Genomic DNA, 17,506 nt, shown 5'->3' with positions numbered 1-17,506 from the left:
ATGTACCCATCCGCCCATCATGCTCAGATGCCGCCGCCTCAGGCACGATCTGTCGCGCCCGAGACGTTCTTACTAGATCAAGACGCTCAGCAGAGCCTACCGCCCGACAGCGTCGTTGCTCTGCAACAAGTCGACAACCGTATGTGCTTCACCCACGCCGCCTGCTGACGCCCTGCTGACCCGCTCCCAGTCAAGTACTTTCTCATTTCCGCACCAGTCGACTGGCAACCAGACCAGTACATTCGCAGATTTCTGCTCCCCACAGGCGAATACGTCTCATGCGTTCTATGGTATGTTTGCATTTCCTCTTTGCACACCCGCCACCCTCTAACCATCCCCCCAGGAACAACCTTTTCCACATCTCCGGTACCGACATTGTACGATGCCTATCGTTCAGATTCCAGGCCTTTGGCCGCCCAGTCAAGAACTCCAAGAAGTTCGAGGAGGGCATCTTCTCAGATCTCCGCAACCTCAAGTCAGGCACAGACGCCTCATTGGAGGAGCCCAAGAGCGCTTTCCTCGACTTTCTCTACAAGAACAACTGCATCCGCACACAAAAGAAGCAAAAGGTCTTCTACTGGTACAGCGTACCCCACGACAGGCTCTTTCTCGATGCCCTCGAGCGTGACCTCAAGCGCGAAAAGATGGGCCAGGAGGCCACTACCATGGCTGTTAGCGAGCCCGCTCTTTCCTTCGAATTCGATTCATCACAATCGCTCTTCGAACAGCTTACCAAGGCGCAACAAACAAACTCTTCGTCCTTCAACAACAACGTCCAGCCTTCATATCAGAGCACATCTCCCGACATGCGCGGAATGGACTCTATGCCCCCACCAAACATGGTTCCCGTGCAGCAGCAGATGCCCCAGATGCAACAGCAAATGCACCACGAGGACCCAATGGCTCAATACCACCAGCAAATGTCCATGCCGCCTTCCATGCAGAACACGGTCGTGAAGAGCCGCGAACAACGCGAGATGAGCCAATCCTTCCAGTACGACCGCAACGGCATCCCACTGTCGCAGGTCCACCAGCGACACAGCTCCATGCCCGCTTACATGGAGTACTCGCCTGCGCCTTCCTTCGTCTCGTCTCACTACGAGGACTACAGCACGCGCGGCATGTCTTTCGAGCCATTGACCCCTCCTCAACACCAGATTGGTCTCGGTGCTGAGCCGGCGTACATTGCGAACGAGGACACTGGTCTCTACAGTGCCATTCCCGACCTTCCAGTTCCCAACACATTCAACCCCTTGATGAACATGCCACCGTCAAACCTCATGGGGCCCGGTTACCCTGGTGTCTCACGGCCATTTGCTCCCGGCAACGTTTACTCTGTCATTGAGGGTTCGCCCACCTACAAGCAGCGAAGGAGGCGCTCTTCTCTCTCTGCGGGTATCGCTGCTGCCGTCACTGCTTCGGGTGCCGGTGCTCATCAGGTTCACCGCCCAAGTGACCTGAGGCGGTCAATGTCAAGCTCTGTTGTTCCTCTTGCCGAGGTCGACGAGTCGAACCACAACTCTCCCAACAGCACCAACGGGGCCAACTACGGTCATCAAATGCCAGAGTCGAAGCCCATCATGGACATGTCGCGCCAAGGCACCCCACTCAACACTGTGGAGGAGAGCCCAGAGCCACAACCGGCCTCGCTGCATCACGATGACCTCAATACTCTCGTCAACGGTGAGCTGTTTGAGAGTCCTCTCCAACACAGCGCTGTTGCGCGCACCGCTGGTGCTGGTGGACCCGTCTTCCGACGCGCCCGCAGTGCTACCATGATGGAGATTGGCCCCTATCCCCAGAAGTCACACTCTTGCCCTATTCCCACATGTGGTCGTCTGTTCAAGAGATTAGAACACCTCAAGAGGTAAGCGCTCGCAATTTCCCCATTTCTCTGTTTCTGTTTCACAAATCATGCCCTATTTTTGTTGTCTCGCATAGACGCTGACCATGGCGCTTAGACACGTGCGTACCCACACCCAAGAACGTCCATACGTTTGCCCGCTGTGTAACAAGGCCTTCTCCCGCTCAGACAACCTTGCCCAGTATGTCACCTCATTTAGCATCCAATCACAAGCACTTTACTAATTAATTCATTAGACATCGTCGCACACACGAACCCCGTGCCGACGGCGAGCCGCTCAGCGACTACCAAGAGGACGATCTTGAGGGCGAGGAGGATCACATCCACTCGCTCGATGAGGACCTCTCGCCTGAATCTGGCAACGAGTACCTCTCTGGCTTGTCGCACTCCATCAATGACATCCCAGGGCCTGGACTCGGTATGACTATGGCGCCACCCCAGCACAGCTTGATGGCCGGTAGCCACTACTGAGCACATTGGGCCACCGCCACCAACAAAAGTATCACGACGTTACACACGTGAAATGAGCATCTCGGCGTAGGACGGCGCAGCCATCTAGAAGGGTATCTGCGTATTGTTGTTTCTTGTTCATCTATATCTTCTTACCTCTCGCCTAATCTCCTAGACCGAAGTGTGCCTTCACTGTGGCATACTATACGATGTCTGCGCTGCATTTCACTGCATGCTTTTCCCTCTTCTTTTCTTTTCTTTTCTCTGGACCTCGGAGCTAAGGGATGGTGATACCACCGGATATTGGCTTGGGGCTGGTGACGACATACGAACATGAGTACCCTTTCTTTTCTGTCTCATCGGTTCCGTTCTTCATTATTTCTTCTTTTTCTCCATTTTTGCTGCCTCTTTCCGCCGTTTAGCTCAGCGCTGTTGCTATCTTCTGTTGTTGGATATCTCCTCTTTGTCGGCAGCATAGCTTGCAAAAAGTTGTTGGATTGATACTGGCTGAGCGTACACGCGCGCGTCTTGTTGTTGACTTAGGACTAGTCCGCCAAAGGCGTGGCGGCGGATTTAGCTGTGGACATGCAGGTAGTTTTGGTGTTGTTGACGCCTCTCCTTCTGAGGTGTGTATATAATATCTAACCATCAATGCAAATGCATCATTGCACATTCATGTCTTCGTGTCTCGTTTGCTACGCTGGCGTTTTGCGCGCCTTATTGATTACAAGGCATTGCCGATAGATGAGATATTGGCCTCGGGTCACTCTGTTTCCGTTTCCGCCTAAATCCCCGTTTTTCCAGGCTGAGAGGTTCTGCGCGGAACCGGGCCAACCAAATGTGGGAAAAAGCAACGTTCCGGCTGCATCCTCTTCCATGAGCTTTCATGATAGGGAAGCAACGCAGATCGAAAAGCAGTTCTAGAATCAGCGAAGGCAAGGAAGGAAGCAAGTAAGTCACTTCCATCCTAACACCACGTCAGACAGTTGGTCCTCTGCACGTTTTCAACCCCGGTCTTGATGGATAAACTAGTGCGTCTTGGATTAACGATGAGTACTATATATGATGACATACGATACGATGGAAATCAAGGCAAGTAGGATTGAAACAGTGACGTCGCCGCCGCCGCTGTACATGAAAACCCTGTACATTGCCGACTAAAAGTTTTGTGCATGAACAGGGTTTGTGGAGGGACGGGGAAGGGCAGGTCCGTGGCTGTGCATTCTACTAACAAGGGAGCTATGGGCTGTGCTGCTAACCAGAGGGGAGATCAGGGCTGCGCTGCTGCTTCTGCTTCTGCTTCTGCTAGAGAGAAGGGAGGCCGGAAGCGGGAGGCATGGGCGGGAGGGAGTCTGAGCTGCGCTGCTAGAAAGAAGGGAGGCTGGAAGCGGGAGGCATGGACGAAAGGCAGTCTGAGCTGTACCGCTAACTTCTGCTGCTAGAGGGAAAGGGTCTGCGCTGTCATTAACTGCTGTTGCTGCTAGAGGGACAGGAGGCGCGGGGGCAATCGTCGATGACCATGGGGAAAGGTGATGAGGTGTGTATGCTGGAGTTTTGGTTTGTTTGCGCTTTGGCCTTGAACGCCGTCTGTGTGTGTATGGGAGGTGGGTACGTGGTAGGAGCTGGGAGATTGCGAATGTGCGCTTAGTCGGCGGCGAGGAGGAACGACGTCTGTGCGAGACTACGAAAGACAGACGGCAATGCGTGCATGTCTGTACCTACGGTACTTTGTCTACGCGCAAGTATGTGTGTGTGTGGATCGGTGTTGCATTGTCGTCGGCAGTAAAGTTATTGGGACTGAGCGTGCGGCACTCTCACGATCCCCAAATAGCAAATAGTACCTTTAGTACGATTTTTCGGTGTTCTTCGTTCTTACTCGATTTTGCTTAAACAGGACAAAAAAAGACGGTTCTAGTCCTGTAGTCTCTATGCTTCATTTTACGTGGTCGAGTACGAACGGAACCCGCTCCTTTTGATTTGCTTTTCTGCTTCTTTTCGAGCTAGAAGCGATGCGTGGAAGAGCACTGACTTGGTCTATGGATGAAGGCAAGGGTTGGTTTTAGCGGGAGTGTAATGATGTTCGCCTTGTGGATCTGAAGGTGCGAGGATTAGCTGGATGAGGATGCTTTTGAAAAGAACAGGGAGATTGGTGTTCTTTGTGTCTTCGCCACTAAAAGCGAATGCCGGATAATTATGGTGGAGGGTATCTGTAGGTCTGTATGCAAGCTAGAGTCTAGAAATACAAGGTCCCATCAAGAGCATAGGCTAGAAGAAGACGGGTAGGTGCTCATGTGCATGGCTTGGTATGGTCCAGGAGTTGTGTAATTGCGTAGGGACCATAGACGCTACCTGAAGTTGTGAAGATCATGTAGTAGAGATATGATGTAGTATCTGATCTGTTCGCACATAAAGTGGGATCAGAATGCTGAACACTGCACGAGAAGGCGCGAGGCGCTACAGCTTGGCAGCCACGATAGTGCCTTCTGCTCCGATTCATCTGGAATATGCCTACAAATTCTGACCTAGAAATTCAATGATGCTTGGTACAAACACCACAAAAAAACAATAATGATGTACAGGTTCCATTAGCACATAAGCGAGAGGGAGACACACGCCTATTCATGGACTCAGAAGTATAACATCGAATGCAGCATCATGTTCTCGCAGGTCAATCTAGGGCAGTTGCATACTAGATCTAAGCATCAACAACAAAACAGGAGTAGTTAAATGGAGAACGTATTACAAGATATGGCCAATCCTACACTCTTGCTATTATCCTGCGTAGTGACGCTATACTCTTTAGCATCTACGCCACACATGTACTGCCCACTTAAGAAGCTTTCTCAGAATCTACCTATTTCGACCTTGAAAAATTCCTAAGCCTTGCCTTGATGAAACCACATCCAGAATATGTCGCTATAAATCAAAGACTATTGCTACGATATCATCGACTGTGACATCCGTAACCCTAGTTAATCCGTATCCAAAACAGCAGGCCTACAACCAGGCAAGACCCTCCTCTCTACTCAACGCCCATAGGCCTGCTTAACAAAATCATCCCACTCATGCTGCAGATCATCTTGTACCGCCGGACCCGACACCCTAGTCCCTTCAAACTGCAATGCCCCTGCTCCAGGTACCTCGTACAAGCAACCCCTCAATGTCTGATTGGCGAAAAACTCAATGTCTCCCGTACATCTCTTGCCAAAGGTCAATTGGCCCGTCTCCAGATCACGCATACGCCAGCCTAGCTCGCACTGGCCAAAGAGGTTGAAACCAGGGGCGGGTTGAATGCGCATGATGCCGTCCCAGGCGCCCCAGCGGAATGTCGCCCACCAGACGCCGCGGTTGGGATCGGTGGAAAGACTGAGATCGAGTTGGTATTCTTGCCATGTGTCGCTGGCTGTATCGCTGGTGATGTCGTACATGCCACTCATGATGATAGCGCGGTCGCTGGGGTCGTCATACTGTTCCTTTTTCACTTTCGACCTGGGTGCTGGTTCTTTCTTGACTTTCGGCTCCTTTTTAGGCGCGGGCTCTTTCTTTACGGCTGGTGCCTTTTTGACTGCGGGCTCTTTCTTAGCTGCTGGTTCCTTGGTCATCGCTGCCTTCTTTGATGCTGGCGCCTTGATCACCCTCGCCGCCTTCTTTGGCGTATCATTTGAGCCCCCATCATCCCCATCACCACGCTTACGCTTCGCCGGCGATGGCTTCTTCGCAAAGCTATCCGCAGAAACACCCAGACTGGATGAAAGATTGAGGTTGACTAACAAGATCAAATCAGTTCGATGACCACAACAACCCAAATCTTAGACGTACCAGTAACGTTAACGCCGTTGCTTGTTGAGAAACTACCTCCACCACTACTCTCACCAGCCTGCGTCTTCACTTTACTCGTCTTCGCTCCCATACCCTTCACCCCCATGCCCGCACCAGCACCAACACCAGCCTTCTTTACTCTCCTACACTCCGCCTCCCACTCCTTCTTCAGGTCGCTCTCCACCTTCAACACCCACGCCGGCACCTCCAGCTTGAATTGATTCAACGCATTCAGCAGCCGAACTTTTGCCGTATTCTTCTCCTTGGTAACCGGAAGTCCATAGTGAATCAACTGCGCGCTATAAAAGTGCCAGGCCGGATCCTTTGCTGGTGTCGCAACACCAGGCTTTTGACCTTTGTTGTACAGATTGGGGGCTTCGGGGCGCAAGAGCGCGGCGAGCTCGGCGACGCTGGCGCGGGCGTGGTGATTGGAGTTTCCGGGGTCGGCGTAGAGGACCGAGGAGAAGAGGAAGTCGCCGCGGCGGGAGGGTGGAGCGAAGGGCGTTGTGGCCATGATTTGTATTGTTCCTTGTGGGCTGCGAGATGGTGATGGTGAGGTACGTTGTGGAGTTGCGCGCCGCACGCTTCCGGTTGTTTATGGCGGATGGTAGTATGTTTTGCTGGGGTTGCTAGGGGCTGCGTACCTCGGTTCCGCGAACTGTCAGAATTTGATTCCGCACTGGCTACGGTTCCAGTTCCTCCTGTTGCATGTATGTACTGTATGTCTACCTTATCGTAACCCCGGACGTATCTGCTCCTTTACATGTGAACATCCAGCTCCTCACTCTTCGCTGAGATATCTCGATAACTGAAGAAGCTTCGAGCTAGAGAGCGATAATACCCGTCTCTGCTGGCAGACAGATACTATGCAGATGATGTACCGGTTTACTGTATCAAGATCGATAGGACAAAAGGGGGAGGGGTGAAATGAATCCCCGCATTTGCCGTATTTGTATAACGCTTTGACGCGGCTGCGGCTGCGACGTACTAGGTACCCTAGATTGAACTAGCGTGCTTTTACCGACCAGAGCATTCACCACAACATACGCTCCGAACTGTCAAAGAGTTACAGTATAGCAGAAACATATCTTTTAAACATGACTTGTTCGGGGGAACTACCTATAGGCCTAGCCACATATTGTATAGTATATAATACACATTTACTAAATCAGACCATACAAATCTTGAACACCTTGCTGTAATCGCAAACATCCATTCACGTCAACGTCGCTCTGGTATAGCAAAAACAACACGGCCACCCCCCAGAAAACGCCGACGCGTGAACGCGCAGTAACAAGGTACAACGTCGAGGAAATAAGAACATGACACCAGGAATGCTGATTCATAGCCCGACATAAGAAATCATATGTGCGTTGGCACAGTACATTGGAGGAAATTTCATCAACGCTGCCAAGGGCCCCGCTCCTGTTGATGCCTGACGCCATTGACCCAGTCCATGGGTGTAGTAGGAGGCGGGCGTTGATCAGACATGGATCCAGGTCCCGATCCTGGGGGTGGTGGCGGTCCTCTCATGTCTCTTCCTCTCATAATGCTTTCCCTATAATGTGCATCACGGGCGGAACGTTCCCGCATATCACGATCTCTCATCTCATGATCCCTCATCTCGCGTTCCCGCATCTCCCGCTCCCTCATCTCGTTTTCTCTTCTTACATGTTCCTCGCGATGAGCCGCCGCATGGTGGTGATGTTGCATTTGTGCGTGTTCTTCGCGAATACGGTTCGATATGCTACGGTTCTGAGGGTCACGCATAAAGTGATGTGATGGTTCATCCGGTACACGTTGACTGTAGAGAGAGTGATTTGCCACACCAAGCGATGAATGTGGGGGATGCTGCAAAGGCGGAGGCTGACCGTGGTCGGGCCTAGACAGCGGGGTCTGAGATCGTTGCGAGAGATACACGCGATCTTGAGGCTGATAACGCATATCCTCGTGCATTGGTGGACCAGTCGCGCGTGACACAGGATTGGAGAGTTGATCACGCAGATAGTCGGTTCTCTGAGATAGCTCACGACTGGTATCGCGATCTGAAATTTGTCGATGATCCATATCATGGGCATCACGGGGATCACGGGGCCGGTACGGTTCAGTCAACCGATTCAAGCTCTGGAAAGGATGCTGGCCTGAAAGCTCATTCGGCGTTTGGGGGTTCGAATATGACAAATTTGCGTTCGAGGTCTGCGAATGGTCGTTGCGTCCAGATGAGTCTCGCTGCTGTGATATATGGCTTGCCGGCAGGTGTGGGCTCGGACGCATACCCATTGGTCCAGATGGTGGTCCGCCACTTCCCGGTGGGTCGACTTGTGCATATGGGTTGGGCTGCAGGATCTGTGCCGAGGCGTTTAGCGCCTGTGCATGCTGTGTCGATGTTGTACCTGGGATTGCATGTCGAGGCAGTGAACCAGGTGGTCCACTTATGCTTGGTGTACGCGAATGAGGGTTTGGCGAATTGTTGAAACCGGAAAGAGGTGGCGGTGTTGGATTCTGGCGCGGCGTGTTATGCTGACCAAAGACAGACCGATGGTTGGCGTATGACCTCTCATGAGCAACAGGCGGCTGAGGCAACCCAGACTGCGAAGATGAAATTGAACCAAGTTGCGGAGTCTGCGACATCCCTCTATGGAACGGCTGCTGAGCTTGCCATGTATCACGTAAGCTTGGTCTAGTTACTGGCGGCTGTTTGTCGTCCGTCAAGTCGATTGGCCTGCTCGATGAAGCAGTAGGAATTGATGACTGTTGAGCATAAGATTGGCGAGAAAAGGGAGGCTGAACTACCATGGTGTCTTCATAGGGTGGACGTCTGGACAACGAGTAGCTTTGGGTTGTTGGCGGAGGCGGTGCAATCGGTGCGGTCTGCTGAGGTGTAGAGCTGTGCGATGGAGGCCCCTGTTCGCTTGGCTTCTTCCGTCTAGGCTCCTCTGGGTCAGTGTCGTTGAGGAGTGACATTAGATTCGACTTTCGCGGCTCAGCAGCAGGCTTAGGTACAGCAGGTGGAGGAGTGTTGTGCATAGTTGGCTGGCTGCGTTGTGGGTGCTGCAATTGTGAATGCAGCAATGGTTGGGGCTGAGCGGAGGGAAGCGATGTTGGTGGATTCCTAGGCTCTTCTTTGACAGGTGGTGTGAGGATAGATGACCGCGATGGTACCTGTTGCACACCATGAGAGTTATGACTGGTATTGGGTGCCGGTGAATACACGTCGGCTGCTGCAGCTTGGCCGAGCGGCTGGACTTGTGATGTGTGCCGGGAATGTGAGAATGGCAAGGCTCGATGCTCGGGTGATCTCGCACCAGAAGTTGAGCGTACTGGAGGCATGATTACGGGCCCACTTCCCGGAGGGAAGGCTCTGTGGTTTGTCATCTCTTGGGAAATACGTCGTTGGTGTTCCTGTCTTCGTCGTATCTCTTCTTGCTGGACTTCGGCTCTGCCAACGCTTTCTCGCTCCTGATAATGGAGTCCGCGATAAAGAGGCGAATGATGCTGCTCAGGAGCGCGAGCCTGTGGAGGCGCATGTTGCTGGAGCGACCGATGAGATTGCTGGCTGTTAGAGGGCTGTGAAGGCGGCCGCGACTCGAAACGCGGAGGCAAGTCTTCTGAAAAGTACCCGGCTCGAGGTCCTTGGGGCTGGGATTGGGGTTGGGGCTGATGTTGCGGTTGCGGCTTGTGCTGCGACATGGAGTGCTGGTGATGGTGCTGCGACTGCGTACGTTGAGGTGGAGCGGGGGGTGACTGCTGCGGTGGCATCGAAGGTACAGACACAAGACTAGTCTCTGGTAAGGCAGGGAATCCCGATGTAGGCACCAGCGATTTGGCTTGCATGGGTGCTTGAGCGATGGTGGAAAACCTCGAAGAGGGATTCGTTTGCGGAGGGGACACTTTGGGTAGCGCAAGCGGGTTCAGGGGCGGAGATCCTTCTTCGGGTGTGGGTGCGATCTGACGAATGGGTGTTGCCTGTGTACTCTCATATCGTCTTTTGGCCGCTGGTGTCGGTGTTGGCGGTGGCCCAAGATCCTCACCTCGTTCCCTCCGCACATCTGCCTCCTTCGCTACCTGCTCTAGGTCTGATCTCCCTCCTTCAACGAGGCGCAAGTATTGGTTCTTGATCATGGTGTGTGTCTTGGTGCCCATGTGGTTTGCAGTCGCAATCCAGTCTGTGCCGAAGTGTGCGACATTCTTGTCGAAATCCTGCAATTCGGAGACCGACCAGTAGCTGGATGGACCAGGTCTTGCGCCGCCAACCTGTGTTTTTGGTCGATCCATAAGACTGGAAAGCTGTTGCATATCACCGGATGACATCATCTGATCATCCATGTTAGCCCCATGAATAGGCATAGGCATTTCACCTAGAGGCCGCTTGCTCGTATCATCTTCCATCTTGACTCCCAAGGCCTTGTCTTTACGATCAACCTTCACAGGTGAGCCTATAGGAGCGGCTGCAAGTGGCATGTTTTTAGCCTTTCGACCGAGCTTATCCTTTGCTGTCTTTCCGCGACGTCCATTCTTTTCTTGTGTGCCATCGGCGTCGGTTTGCCGGCGTGCTCGGCCCGGTGTGGCCGTACCTGAGGCCGGATCGAACTCAGAAACGACTTCTGTTGGACCAAATGTTGGAGCTGCCGATCGTCGAGGCCGTCCAGTCTCAGTGACAGGCAATGGCAAACCGTCCTCTCCCTGTACTTCAGGTCGGTCCATGTTAGCAATGGCTCCACGACCACGACCGACACCTCCACCACCACGCCTTTTACTGACCCGCCCTTTGCGGATCTTGCCTTTGTACTCTCTACCCCACTTCGTAGCATAGTAGTGATTTATGCAGTCCTTGTAGGTGCGCTCCGTTCCAACTTCTTTATACAGAACTTCAGCTAACTTGCCCCACTTCTTGGCATATTGGTCCCTATAATTTTGTACCATAACCCGGTGCTCCTCAGGAGTAAAGTCGTCCTCGGGCGGCTCATAGTGAAACACAAAAATTCCCTGGCCAGGTTCGCGTTGGAAATTTGTATCAATAAATCGTCGTCGTTGAGCCTCAGCTTCGGTGAGCGCCATGGGCAAGTCTGCCTCTTTCTCTGGATCAGCCATGGCTTTCCGTGGCTCCTTGTCTCTTTTCCCTAGCTTCTCTTCTTCAGCAGTCTTGAGAGATTCTTTGATAACGGCCTCAAGATCTAGCTCAGTAGCCCACCGACTCGCGTGACTTCTTCGGCCTGTAGCTGCGAGCGATCCGTCCAGTATTCCGGTCATCGCAGCATTTTGTACATCAGGAGTGACTGCCTTCAGAGTGGGTTCGGCTGATGGCTGTCTGTCTTGGTCGTCGTGTTCACGCTCCTCGTCCCAAGAACGAATATGTAACCGCCACTCCCTGTATACAGCAGCATATCGCTCTAGGGTCTGCTCCATGTTCAGTTCCGGCTCGATGCTTTTACGCAATTTGCTTCGAATGGCGTCCATGACGGAGTCAGATAAGCTAGGTCGGTCTTGTCCAATGTCAGATAACGGCGTCGGAGGACCAGATCCAAGATAAGGCAGCGCACTAAGGTCGGGGAGAGGCTCTTGCTCGGCAGAAGTTTCGCGCCGAATCCGAAGTGCGATAGTGGCTGGTGCAGCCGACGTTTTTTCCACCTCATCCTTGTCTTCCATGTCGACATCCTCTGACTCCTCAGCTTTAGGTGTTGGTAGATCTGCCGTAATGCTATCTGGGGGTGGCTGAGTAGATCCAGGCTCCACAGTAAGTGTCTGGGCGGGAGATGGATGCGTTTCTTCCCGAGGCAAATCCATGCTTATCTCCTCTCCGTGCGCCAAGTCAGGCTGTGCCTGTGGAAGGTGATCAACAGTCAAACACGACAAGAGGGCAATTTCTTGTAAGGGACTCGTTGCGCGCAAATGCGAAGCACTTAGATCGACACGTTTGGCTTCCAGAAGAGCTCGTTCCCGATTGTACTTTGCTTCCGATTCAGCAAAGTCATCTTCGTCTAAATCGAGATCATCGTCAGAGTCTTGTAAAGCTTCTGGTGCAGATGATGCAGCCGACATAGGTGGTTTAGCCATACGAGGTGATGCTTCAGCCATTACCACATCGGAATGCCGCCTTGTCTCGATCGTGGTCGGCTTGGGCGAGGGCATCACAGGGCGCTCTGCGGATACAGCTCGCTCCCGTGGTCGTTCCGCTTCGGTCGAGACACGCGAAAACGAGGGTGATACTGATTTCGCCTGTGAGTTACGATGCGATTGTGCAGCTGAAACACTGTTCTCGAGCCTCGGGGCTTTAGGCACAGTACCGAATGTTCGTTCTCGGTCTTCTGCTGGGAACTCCCGTTTGGTGGGGACAGATGGTCGGCTTGAGTTAAAGCCTGGCCTCACCCATTGCATACTTTTGGGGCCTCCGGTTAAGAGTCCCCTTGGTGGGGGAAAGCCGGACCGCTCTGATTGAGGGTATGGTGGCAGAGGCCGGGAAGCCATTGGGGTTCTGTCAGCTTTCGGTCCGGTCGGGATGTTTGCTGGCAGGCTCTTGGGTGACGTGCTAATTGCAGAGACACTCCCACTACTGCCACGTAGCCCGAATCCTGGGGGAGCCGCACTAGGAGACGCGTCCCGAGGGGCGTACGGGGGAAGCGTTGCTCTTGAGAAGGATGGCGACACATTAGCCCGTAAAGCGGCCTGGGGAGCTATTGGCGGCGCGCGCGGTCTTGCGGCAGGCCCTTGAGGAGGGGACTTCGCTGGACCCGATGGTGCACTTGGAGCATTTGGAGCAGAAGGGGGCGCAAATAATGTGGCCTTTGGGGGTGCAGGCATATGGGGTGTAACCGGGGCCTTGGAGGTTACGTTATCTGAGCCTCGTGTATCAGCTGCTTGAGACGAGACGATAGAAATGGGGGCAGCAGGTGGTTCCATACGGGGAGCAACTGGAGGACCCAGCCTACTCTCTTGGTTAGATGCATCTCCTGGTGGAGGACGGTCTGGGGCGCGATCAGCTTTGGGCCCAGTTGGAGGTAGGAGTGAAAGACCGGACGGTATGGCCGACTTGGGTGCCGTAGGAACTACGGGAGTCTTTATTGGCGTAACAGGCGTGGCAGAAGTAGTGCAAGCCATGCTCGAAGCAGGGGTTGGCTGAGATTGAGCAGATTTTGGTGGCGCCACTGGAACAGCACTTGGTTTGCTATCAGGAATGGGTGCCCTCCAGACATTGGATCCACCAAAGGCCGGAATGGAAGCGGGAGGTGACGAGGCACGTGGGGCATACCTTTCTCTGGACGCCTCTGCACGGCTAGCCAATAGGGCTTCGTCTTTACCAGGCTCCCGGCGAACATCCTTGGCGGAGAGAGGCTCGATAGCAAGTGAAGATCGCCTCGAGTACGAGTCTCCTTGTGGACCCAACCTATCCGAGGGAGATGCATGATGGGATGAATGGGGCGCGGGTCCTGTAGGTGTGCCTGGAAGATGTCGCAGATCAGAGGGACCTGAGCTACGATGTGTATCCAATGCGCGTAAGCCAGGCTTGGCAGCACCCGCTGGGCCTATATAAGAGTCGTACTCTCTGACAAACCTCCGATCGTCGCGATCTCTCCTATCGAAATCACGGTCGTCTCGAACATCCCGCTCTTGACGCCTCGGAGGCGTGCGACTTCGAGGCCGGTAGGATGTGCGTTCCGGTATTCGATCACGTGGGTCGTGGTGTCGATCACGGTCATCAGCGTGAAAGTTCCTGCCGCGTCCTGCAAAGCCACCTCGACCACGTCCGATGCCGGTGCCGGTGCCGCGATACGAAGATAAGGTGCCAAGAGGAGGCGGATCCGAATATGTTGAACCCGCGGAGGGAGGACCGTCTCGCGAATTTCGTCGGGCGCGATTAATATCCAAATCCCGTGGACCAAAGTCTCTCTGGTCACGTAAATCTCTCGAGTCACGTATGGGTGAGCGCCGCGGTGGTGTTGGCCGTCTTTCACGTCGGTCAAAATCACGGTCACGGTCGCGGTCGGCCCTCCAGGAGTTTGCGTTGTACGAAGACGATGGTCCACTACTCAATGGCGGTGCATTTCGCAGAGGAGTCGCCTCACCGCGTCCAGCAAAGCCTCTGCCTCTATCATCACGAGGCGGAGCTGAAGACGCACTCGAGGGTGGCCCTACTGGGGGAACACGTGGCGGATCAGCAAGCGATTTCGGGCCCTTGGGAACTTCTCTGGAGAAGGTGCCTGGATCCGCACTTGGCCTGAAGGTCTCGTTGCCCCTTGGGGGGTATCCGCCGCCAAAGTTGGAAGGTCTTCGATCTCGGTCCCGGTAGGGTGGTGATCTGTCGCGTGCATACCTGCTGTTGTCCGGATACCGTGAAGCTGACATTTTGATAATCTCTTGCTCTTATAAGATCCTGCAACTGCGGCATGGGCACAAATGACGTCGTCTCTCGGGCTAATTTTAGATGCGTACGTCCTGCTCGACGTGGTGGTGGTGAAGAAAAAATGGGTATGCGGGCAAAAGTTGTTCCTGGAGAGAAAGAGAAAGAGAAAGAGAAAAGAATAAAGTGCCGTATCGGGGGCAATCTAAGTCGGATAGCGTGGTTGACCAATGCAGTCGTGATGCGGTGGATTGGCGTGGGCGACGCGATGTCAGTTGACGTTGGTGTTTGCAGGCAGTGGTAGACGAGGCGCTAGCGCCAGGGCCCGTGCTTGGAAACCAGGGAGATTAGGCAAAGCGCCAAATGCGCGATCCGTGGTGGGACAGGTGCAGCTTCTCGGCGCCGGAAGCTGAGATTCGATCTGCCACGGTCGCTTTGATGACGGCCAAAACGCCCTGTTTGGAGGTGGGAGACGCGTCAAAACAAGGTGCAAAGTCTGACAGAAGCGTCTGGAGGAGCTGCTGGCACTGGGGCAGGGTGCAGGTGCGAACAAAGGTGGTAGATGGCGTGGAGACGAGGCTCTGCAGCCCGTCGACGTGGCGCTGGGATGTGCTTTGTGAGGTCGTTGAAGCCACGTGAGGCGGCAGCGTGTTCACGTTGGCAGTAGCGAGTGTTTGGGGTGATTTAGCCAGGCTGCAGACCAAGGGTCAGCGGCAGCATGGTGTCGTGGAGAAGGTCGTCGTCGCAAGGAAGGTTGTTGGTGATGGGAAGGGGAACGTCGAGGAGAGCAGAATACGAGAACTGTGCACTGACACGCCGCCCATGACGGATGCCCTAACGGCCTAGCGACAGGAATCCGTCGAGGCGGCGTGTGATTGGGTGCCGAGTTGAACATTGTCGATACTCTACAGGGGGGGCAGCCGCTGGTCTTGCTTCAGATTCTAGCCCTGGGCCGGCAAGGGGCCTTGACAAGATGGCACACAGCGCCCACAACACGCAACGCAGGCCGCTGCACCCCCAAGACGGCGCTGCACGACGGCGCGACTTGCACAGGACACTGCAGGCGGCGAGCAGAGAGGCGGCAGTGTGCGACTTTGCAGCGTCAAACCTAGACCATGGATGAGCGTGACAGACGGCCTTTGAGCTACGGCCTGCACCGCTGGGCTCTCGCGCTCGTCCAGATGCAATGGATCGACCCGAAGGCTAGCCTCGCACAGCACAGGCAGGGATTAGACTGCCATGCGCTAGCTCCGCTCCAGTCGACGGGTGCGAGGTGGGGGCCTTGGGCCTTCTTTTCTGCTCACACTCAAACTCTGCCGCCCGCACCGACGCACTTTAGCACACACACACACGCAAGCTGGGACAAGCAGTTTGCAAAGTCGCCGAAAGCTACCCTTTTTTTCTTTCACCCAGGCGTCGTGCGCGAGCTGCACACTGAAGCCTCGGACCCAGCGCAATGGCCAGCCAGTCGTCGGCCCCTACCGGCGCCACTGATGCAGTCCTGAAGCCTTCCGAGCCCGTGCCTGAGGGTGCGCGCGAGGTGCAGGGCATCGAATTCAACCAATATGCATCGCGCAGCATCACGGTAGAGGAGCTGGTGGCCGGTTATGCCGGCATGGGCTTCCAGGCGACGTCGGTAGGAGAGGCTGTGCGAATCATCAATGACATGGTGAGTTGCTTCTTCCCCGATGATCCGATGCGGAGAGGGCACCTGGCTATGCCGGCGTCAGCCGTCCGTGCGCCCCTGTCCCGGAAAGCGAAACATTTAGCCGGATTGGGCAACACGACACCCAACGCGTAGGGAAGCCGTGGCTGCCCGCTAACACCATGACAGCGCGCCTGGAGAGACGCTGAAACGGGAGACCAAACCACCATCTTCCTGGGCTACACGTCGAATCTCATCTCGTCAGGTCTGCGCGAGACGCTGCGGTACCTGGTCGAGCACAAGCACGTGTCAGCCATTGTCACCACAGCCGGTGGCGTCGAGGAAGACTTTATCAAGTGTCTGGCGCCCACATATCTAGGTGCCTTCTCGACGCCTGGGGCCGGACTTCGGGCAAAGGGCATGAACCGCATCGGCAACCTGGTGGTGCCGAACAGCAACTACTGCGCCTTCGAGGACTGGGTTGTGCCCATTTTGGACAAGATGCTGGAAGAACAGGAGGCGAGCAAGAAGACGGCCGAGCCATTGCACTGGACGCCGAGTAAGATGATCCACCGTCTAGGCAAGGAAATCAACGATGAGCGGTCCGTCTACTACTGGGCGTGGAAGAACGATATCCCTGTCTTCTGCCCGGCTCTGACAGACGGTAGTCTCGGCGACATGCTGTACTTCCACACGTTCAAGTCATCTCCAGAGCAGCTGCGCGTCGACATTGTCGAGGACATTAGGAACATCAACACCATTGCGGTCCGCGCCAAGCGGACGGGTATGATCGTCCTGGGCGGAGGGATAGTCAAACACCACATCGCCAATGCGAACCTCATGCGCAACGGCGCAGAGAGCGCCGTGTACATCAACACGGCACAGGAGTTTGACGGCAGCGATGCGGGCGCGCGGCCGGACGAGGCCGTCAGCTGGGGGAAGATCAAGTTGGACGGCGACAGCGTCAAGGTGTACGCCGAGGCGACAGTCGTGTTTCCTCTCATCGTCGCGGCGACGTTTGCGCGGCTGCAAAAGACCCAAGACCAATAATATGATGGCTGTGAAATGAATTAGCACGCGCAATCCGCAATCAAATCAAGACTATGTCGGCCACATAAGCGGGCGATGACTGTGTTATGGAGCAACGTCGTTGGCGCGGAGAGCTGATGCAGGGAAGGCGCGTTCGGGCCCACCTTCCCCACTAGTCTCAGCAGACTAGCGCGCCTGCCTAGCCGGTCACTGTGGAGCGTACAATCGATAGCTGAGCTCTGAGCTCTGAGCTCACGGATGACGACGTGGACCTCGGCCGTGCAGCCGCGAGCGATGAGTCAAGGCGAAAGGTTGGGGGAGAAGCCTGAGGGAGTGGCTATGAAAGGGCGTAGGTACGTCGTGT

The 17,506-nt window shown here is 54.6% G+C and overlaps 5 protein-coding genes across 5 annotated transcripts; 3 read left to right on the top strand and 2 right to left on the bottom strand.

The window, feature by feature from the left end:
• PtrM4_014780 (transcription factor steA) lies at positions 1–2,335 on the top strand (the record flags this gene model as incomplete). Its single annotated transcript, XM_001931393.2, has 5 exons — positions 1–139; positions 191–290; positions 344–1,867; positions 1,962–2,045; positions 2,101–2,335. 5 exons carry the CDS (start codon positions 1–3, stop codon positions 2,333–2,335), a joined length of 2,082 nt encoding a protein of 693 aa, XP_001931428.1.
• Positions 2,336–5,340: 3,005 nt separating this feature from the next.
• PtrM4_014770 (TT-ORF1 multi-domain protein) lies at positions 5,341–6,647 on the bottom strand (the record flags this gene model as incomplete). The annotated part of the gene is made up of 2 exons (XM_001931392.2): positions 5,341–6,080; positions 6,134–6,647. The coding sequence occupies 2 exons, from the start codon at positions 6,645–6,647 to the stop codon at positions 5,341–5,343; spliced, it is 1,254 nt and encodes a 417-aa protein (XP_001931427.2).
• Positions 6,648–7,534: 887 nt separating this feature from the next.
• Positions 7,535–9,463, bottom strand: PtrM4_014760 (Atrophin-1 multi-domain protein; the record flags this gene model as incomplete). The annotated part of the gene is made up of 1 exon (XM_001931391.2): positions 7,535–9,463. The coding sequence occupies one exon, from the start codon at positions 9,461–9,463 to the stop codon at positions 7,535–7,537; it is 1,929 nt and encodes a 642-aa protein (XP_001931426.2).
• Positions 9,464–13,877: 4,414 nt separating this feature from the next.
• PtrM4_014750 (DUF1777 domain containing protein) lies at positions 13,878–14,417 on the top strand (the record flags this gene model as incomplete). Its single annotated transcript, XM_066103154.1, has 1 exon — positions 13,878–14,417. One exon carries the CDS (start codon positions 13,878–13,880, stop codon positions 14,415–14,417), a length of 540 nt encoding a protein of 179 aa, XP_065965356.1.
• A 1,507-nt stretch (positions 14,418–15,924) lies between these two features.
• On the top strand, positions 15,925–17,163 carry PtrM4_014740 (DYS1, Deoxyhypusine synthase; the record flags this gene model as incomplete). Its single annotated transcript, XM_001931390.1, has 2 exons — positions 15,925–16,137; positions 16,303–17,163. 2 exons carry the CDS (start codon positions 15,925–15,927, stop codon positions 17,161–17,163), a joined length of 1,074 nt encoding a protein of 357 aa, XP_001931425.1.
• Between the last annotated feature and the right edge of the window lie 343 nt (positions 17,164–17,506).

The sequence above is a fragment of the Pyrenophora tritici-repentis genome, chromosome 1 (assembly GCF_003171515.1).
Source record: "Pyrenophora tritici-repentis strain M4 chromosome 1, whole genome shotgun sequence".
Lineage (NCBI taxonomy): Eukaryota > Fungi > Ascomycota > Dothideomycetes > Pleosporales > Pleosporaceae > Pyrenophora > Pyrenophora tritici-repentis.
The sequence above is the reverse complement of the archived record's forward strand: the minus strand, read 5'-3'. Positions and strand labels throughout refer to the sequence as shown.